At 34.7% G+C, this 7,559-nt stretch overlaps 1 protein-coding gene across 1 annotated transcript in view; it reads right to left on the reverse strand.

Moving 5' to 3' along the window:
* Positions 1–566: 566 nt before the first annotated feature.
* Positions 567–7,559, reverse strand: part of DNAI4 (dynein axonemal intermediate chain 4) — a 123,511-nt gene continuing 116,518 nt past the window's right edge. Inside the window, 2 exon segments of the mRNA XM_007959391.1 lie at positions 567–617; positions 4,638–4,794. Coding sequence (XP_007957582.1) covers positions 567–617; positions 4,638–4,794 — 208 coding nt within the window.

The raw sequence follows: 7,559 nt of genomic DNA on the forward strand, positions 1-7,559 counted from the left end.
ATTAGGAGCATGACGCCTGCTGGCCAAACACGACCCGTTTCTGCTATGTTGTTTGCTAGTCAAATAGTCTAACAAAGTTCTACAGCCTAACCGGTCAGATCTAGGAAGATAAAATTCTGATTCAAAGTTGGGTATGAGAACTCAGTATTCTCACTATGTTAACAAATGCATAATATATAAACTCTGGAATACAGAGCTAGAAGGCAGAAGATATAAATCTATGGAACTTTGCCCTATAAAGATTTTACTTTAACTTGCTCTGGCAATTTTTAAGTTTTGCTTCTGAAAGTATAATAATTTTCTTACCAATTTTACACATAAATATATATTAGAATATGTCCATGAATTAGACTAGAAATATTTTTAGAAAATTCTAACAAAATGCTTACAGTTAGCATCGATCACAAGCTAACTTTACATTTCTGAAATCAAAGCCTATTCAATTTATATTAAATTTAAATGGAAAATAAACTAAAAAACTAAAAGCCTAACTTATAGATGCTATTGAATATTAAACATTGTTGTCTTTTCTTTAAACAATAACAACAAAAATTAGTAATGATGAATTATCCTGAGTAGTTTGACTTGGGTCCAAGCAAAGTACATATTACATCTCCCTGAAAAGGAAAAAAAAAAAAAAAATCATGCAATTACAATACAATAAAATACAAATTTTGAAATAAAGTAGTCTTTAAAATGTTAAAAATTAAAGGTTAGTGATACATATATAAAAGGCACTTAACAAGACTAAAAAGAGGAAAGAAACCAATATAAGTTTAAACAGTAATGGTTACTTCCTTATATAAACATGCTCTTTTCTATGAAAAGCTTTTTTAATGAAGGTTTATAAATAACTTTATATGGACTCAGTAAGGGAAAAGTCTCTGTTGACAGTTCTGGCAGTTCCTGTTTAACCTTAATGTTTAAACTTCAGTTTTCTCATCTGTAAAATAACTGTTAACATTATCTTAAGTGTTTTCCTGATTTGGAGCCAGTAGAACTTCTCAATCACTATGTAGTTTTCACTTAGTCATAATGATTTTTCATACTAAAAGGAGTAAAATTATCATATATAAGAAAATGAAAGCCAAAAATAGAAGGTGAGTTTTAAGGAAGATAGCAGAGAATAGTGAAAGACTGAAAGCGGAGGACTAGAGTTTTCTCTTACTGTGTGATCTACAGAAAATCACTGAACTTCCGGGACTCTTAGTTTTCTCAAGTGTATAGTGGGAATACTGGCATCCACTTCTAAAGGTTGTTATGAGAGTTTAATAAGTTAATGTTTGTGAAAGTAACTTATAAACTCTACAGAGTTATAGAACACCTAAGATAATATGACATAAGTGAGTTCCAGTCTTTAGCCTATTCTCCATGGTCTTTGGCACCTCTCCATTCATCATGCTCTGACACATCAAATCAGCTGCCAAGTCCTGTCATTCTAACCTTGATGTGTTTCTCAAACATACCTCTTTCTTGTTTAATCTCACGCTTGTACAACTATAATAGATCATGACTGTACTCTGTTTACTGCTGTATTCTTAGTAGCTAAAACAATCTCTGGCACACAGCATGTACTCAGTAAATACCTGTTGAATGGTCTATTTCTTCTGCCTTCAGTGTCTCTCAGCATTAATTTATCATATATATTATAGATTCATGTTTGTAAACCCCATTTTGAACAATTATCTATTTTTTTCTTTTAATTTGAAGGGGAAAATGAAAATACCAAAGCATAGAGAAAACTATGACAAACACTCGTATGCTGAAACACACAGTAAAAATAGTATCCAAGAGTGATTCCCTACAGGCTACCACCCCGAGAAGTTGCTTCCTGCAATGAATGCCCCATTGACTTCTGCCAAGTGCTTACAGTATAATTCCATTCAATGCAAGACACAGACTCCCAGCAACCAATCCCTATCATGTCTGGAGAGGAGCTAGTACTTCCCTAACCATGAATGCTAATGTGGTAATAAATCTTGCCTCTGGCTAACTACATTATAACGTTATAATTGCAAGGCTAGGAGCCCAGCCCCCTGTTAATGTATTATCCCTGATTATGCACACTGAATTGGTAGGACATGGCTGGAACCAGCATTCTTCCATGTCGTACTGCAATAATATTTTGGTTCTTGATGTGTCAGGGAAGGGCCAGAGTTTCAGAAATCATGTCACTTAGAAGTTGCACAGCCCAAGGATCAAAGAGTTCTTCTGACAGAATGCTGTGCCCTGCCACAGAGGGTGATGGGGAATGTGGAAGGGAAGGCAGCAGTCATGGTTATGGATCTTCTACTGATCCTGACTCCATGGATTTTCCCCAATGAACCCTGCTTCAGAAAAACAGGTATGTGTGGTGTCTAGTACTTTTCCTTTGTTTATAAAACACATATCTACCCCAAATCTAAAATTGTCATCTTTGCCTTGTATATCTTTTAATAAAAGAAATAAAACTTTACTGATAAAATTTGTACCCCTTCCCAATCCTGTTGTTTCCTCATCCCTCACTTCCCAAAGGCAGCCTTTATCACAAATTTGTTATGCATCTTTCCTGGAGAAGGAAAACTTAAGTGTTCTGAAATTGTGATTTACCTTTGGTTAAAATTGGTGGAGAAATTATAAATCATAATGTTATTTGGTAAACTATCATGGTAAGAAATAATATTTTTATATTAATTAGAGACTTCAAATAGTTTTTATGACTATAATTCTTCTCTTAAAAGCTAAGGAAGAGAAAGTGTACCAATTAAGCTTGTATTTGTAACATAAAACCTGATTCATAATTTTTGTTTAATCTCCCCCAAATTTAACATTTTACTTTTAAAATATGACCAAAAAGCATGCAAAGTGTATTAGTATTTGAAAAATGTATAGAATAAATTTATTAAAAGAAATTGAACTTATCTCACCAGCCTTGTAATAGTTCACACACACTCAAATCCACATCCACACCCACACCCACACATTCCCCCCCCACACACACACACGTTCACCAAAAATTTTCAGACTTATTGAGCTTAGCTTTTGTCTTTCAGGGTAAACTGCTTATAGTAAATAACAGCTGTAGTAAATTCAACATAAACCAGTTTTATTCCACATTCTAGTATATATTTTATACATTTTATTAACTATTGTGTCCACTATGAACTGTTTTGATTTGTGTTTAAATAATGTTTTATAATATAATAATAATATTATAGAAATTGTAGCATATAATACTTACCTTCCTACAATTCACTGTTTTCACTAAATACTGTGATTTTCAAATTTATTAAAAATTTTTCATACTGACACATTAAAATATATATCATTTAAACTCATGCACTGTAGTCTCTAAATATGTCATATTTTATTTATCTAATCATCTACTGATCATTTAGATTGTTCTCAATTTATAAGTATAGAAATAAGTCAAATACAAATATTCTTTTCTCATGTTGTTGTTGTTGTTATGTGCCGTCGAGTTGGACCCGACTCATAGCAACCAACCCCTCCTTGGGTTTCTGAGGCAGTATCACTACAGAAGTAGATTGCCCCATCTTCCTTCCGAGGAGTGGTTGGTGGGTTTGAACCACCAGCCTTCTGGTTAGCAGTCAAGTGCCTTAGGCACTATGCTACCAGAGCTCCCACTTTTCTTATATGTTAAGTATTTTGGACCACTACCAATGAGCTAAACAAAGCCCTAGAAAAAATAAAAAATCCAATTGGATGGCATTTATACATCTCTAAGTGTTATAGCCCCATCAAATAGGAAGATTATGGAATAATTTAGAATTTAATGACACAGAAATAAGTGAGTTAAAGACAATTAAGTGATACAGCAATAGGCAAGGCTGTAAACTTTCATGAGAAAGAAATTTAGGTAATATGTCACTAGAATTTAGGGGATGTGGGCTAGGAGACTTCTCCATTGGGAGGGCATTGACAAATCAATTGGAAAACAGGTCTCAACCTGGCAGCTAAGGTGGTTAAAAAAAATGCTCCTAAATGCCAGCAGTTCCAGATGTCATTCTCTGGCTGAAATCACTGGTCAATATGTATGTCAGCCAGTTCAGAAATAATCCAAAAAACTATTTGGATGTTTCATTTGTTTCTTTATTAGGAAAATATATGTTTAATCTGAAAAGAATAAGCATTGTACATAGATGATGCAGCAAATCAAAGTGATAATTTTAATACATCCTATGTTAAGGATTTATACATATTTACCATTTTAAACATTTGTTACATAGAAAATAATTTGCATATTAGAATGTCTAACAGATAATCATTGTGATTCTAATTTAAATGTATAGTTGGGTAATTGATTTAGACTTGTGATTACTGGTTGAAATCTTAAAATTTACAAACAATATTGGAACCTTTCATGTGGGAGACCCAAGTTGGATTGCCAGCCAATGCACCTCAAGCCACCCACCACTTGTCTGAAGCTTGCATATTGCTTGGTGCTGAAGACACTTAGCAACATTATTATTCTCATTCTACATATAAAGGAAGTGAAGTTAAAAGAAAATAAGCAACTTGTCTGAAATGCCATGCCTAGTAAGTAGCAACATCTGGGTTTAGTAAGTGTAAACTTGCATACTACAAAATTGCAACTGAATAGACTCATAAACTGGCTCTTGACTTTAGAGTCTTACCCGTCCAGAATCCAAGACAGTGGGCATATTCCTCAGTTCATATACAGCAACCTGTCCGTCACTGTCTCCCACCAGAAGGCAATCCGTTTGTTTGGCAAAGAGAACAGTTGTGAACTTGATTCCAGGGTTAGCAAAATTCACAATCAGAGGATCCAAACTGTAATGAAATATTTTATTTGTAAATTCAGATGTTACTAATACATTGGTTTTAATGTTGTTGTTATGTGCCATCGAGTTGGCCCCAACTCATAGTGACCCCTCCTTGGGTTTCTGAGGCAGTATCACTATGGAAGTAGATGGCCGAACCTTCCTTCTGAGGAGTGGCTGGTGGGTTTGAACCGCCAGCCTTCTGGGTATCAGTCAAGTGCCTTAGGCACTATGCTACCAGTTGGTTTTAACAGATTGAGAAAAATTTGAGATATTTTTTATTTCATATAACAACACCAAAAGCCACTTAAGTATTTCTAAGCTCAATATAACTGCTTTTCACTCCTCATTCAATCAAAACTTTAATTTGTTCAATGAAGTAATATCAGCTAGGGAAATGAAAGTAATTGGCAATTAAAATTTTAACTCCTAAGTTTAAATTCCTTGACAGAAGAAGGTTTTGACCCAAATGAACCTGTGAAACATAAAAGAGCACTTTTAACAGGAACTTTTCCACCTTGGTCATCCAAAGGAATTCAACTCAAATAATAACAGAAGTCAGCAAATTTATATATTTCTTCTAAAGAAGCATTGCCTTAGGAACTACAGAAAAATTAAAATCAGAATGCCTATTTCAATTATTATTCATCTCAGAGTCAAAAATAGTTTTGTAGTATATTCCTGGACCTTTGGTTCATATTATTTTATAGAACAAATTATGGCAAATCTTAAGTTGCTAATTATTAAGTTTTAGGGAAAAAATTTACTATTAAGAATTTTACATCCTTTATATTAAACAAGAATGTACTTCCTTCTACTAATAACTAACATAAAAAGTTGTATTTTCTAACTGAAGAAGTATGATCATTAAACACTTTATTCTAGCATTGTATAAATTTTCATATTAAGACAGATCTAGATTCCCTCTAATAACTTTGCTGTAGCACCTTAAATCAAAGTTTAAATTAAGTGCATACCCCTATGAATATTTTTAAGCAAGTTGTGAGAATAAATAACTATTTTAAAAAATTATTATTGTTGTCCTCTTTCTTTATCCTATTGTAGAGAATTTCTAGTTACCAATGATTAGATGTCTGTCTGCATTCCTCTGTAAACCAGTCAATGAATAAGAATTCAACGTAATTATAATATCCTATATAAGCCTATAAGAAGCTCTGGTGGTGTAGTGCCTAAGGCATTTGACTGCTAACCAGAAGGTTGGCAGTTCAAACCCACCAGCCACTCTGTGGAAGGAAGACTGGGCAATCTACTTCTGTAAAGATTTACTGCTTCAGAAACCCAAAGGAGGACACTGTGGGTCAGAATTGACTCAATGGCAGTGAGCTTGTTTATTTGTTTATATAAGCCTATATATAGAAACGAGGAGATGAGTAAGGTACCTTATTTTCATTAATGTATTTTATGAACACATATGGCATAGGTTGTGTGTGTTGTTGTGTTGTTATGTGCTGTCAAGTCAGATCCAACTCATAGCGACCCCTACTTGGGTTTCCCAGGCAGTATCACTACGGAAGTAGATTGCCCCATCTTCCTTTAGAGGAGTGGCTGGTGGGTTTGAACCACCAGCCTTCTGGTTAGCAGTCAGTGCCATATGCACTATGCTACCAGAGCTCCTATGGCATAGGTAATTAACATTAATATAGTATTGTGGTATATATTTTTATTCAGAAAGAACTTTCAGAGGTGGAACAAAACTCAAAATCATTAAAAAAAAAAAAAAAGGACCAGGTTTGCTGGTCTGATAGAGCCTGATGGAACCACTGAGACTTTGGCCCCTAGCTGCCTTTCAGGTCTGGAATTGAATCCACCCACACCTGTGGCTTCCAGTCAAACAAAAGATAGGCATATGAGGTAAACATTTACATTAGGTAGACTAGGTAGACACACTCCTTGGAGAGAACAATCATGGGAGAATAGAAGAGTTGTGTATGCATAGACAGCTCATGGGGCAGGAGTGCATGGAGGGATGGACACAGGGAAGAGGTAACTATGGGGAGAAAGTGGGAGGGGAGCTGTTGCATTGTGGGAAATTGTAGTCAATATCATGAGATAAAGTGTATGTAAGTGTATGGAAAGTGAATTTGCTCTGTAAATTTTACCCAAATCACAGTTTAAAAATAATAATAAAATTAAAAAAAAAAAAAACTTTCAGAGAGTAAACTATTATTTGTTTGAAGCAATATAATACTTTCTAACCAATTTCAAAAATACAAAATGATCAAGGCAGTGGAAGTGATAAGGAGGAGCACAAGAGTTAAAGGCCACAAAGGTGAATACTGTGACAGACACAATTCTTCAATAATAGTAATAACCATAATTTAGGAATGGGTACATAGATAGATACTCAAGCTGAAAAGGGGTGGAAAGGTGAGTGGGACAACATTTATACATATATGTTAGTTTGACACAGCCTATCTCTACCAATATATTTATTTGTGCTACAAATATATCTGTGAATGCAGGAGAGCACACATGAGACAAAGTTATGAAAACATCCTAATCATAACCAAATACCTTGAGGGAATGAGTTGCTGGGTATGGAGGCTCAGGACCATAGTCTCAGGGGACACTAAGGTCAATTGGCATAACACAGACCACAAAGACAATGTCTACATCCTACTTTGGTGGGTAGCAACTGAGGTCTTAAAAGCTTTTGAGGAGGCGGGGCAAGATGGCGGACTAGGCAGAAGGATTGCACAGACCCTCTTCAACAAAGAAAACGGAAACCAATTAATACAGACACAGAAGATAATC

This window comes from Orycteropus afer, unplaced genomic scaffold (genome assembly GCF_000298275.1).
Source record: "Orycteropus afer afer isolate SDZICR_OR568_19922 unplaced genomic scaffold, OryAfe1.0 scaffold00016, whole genome shotgun sequence".
In the NCBI taxonomy this organism is placed as follows: Eukaryota; Metazoa; Chordata; class Mammalia; order Tubulidentata; family Orycteropodidae; genus Orycteropus; species Orycteropus afer.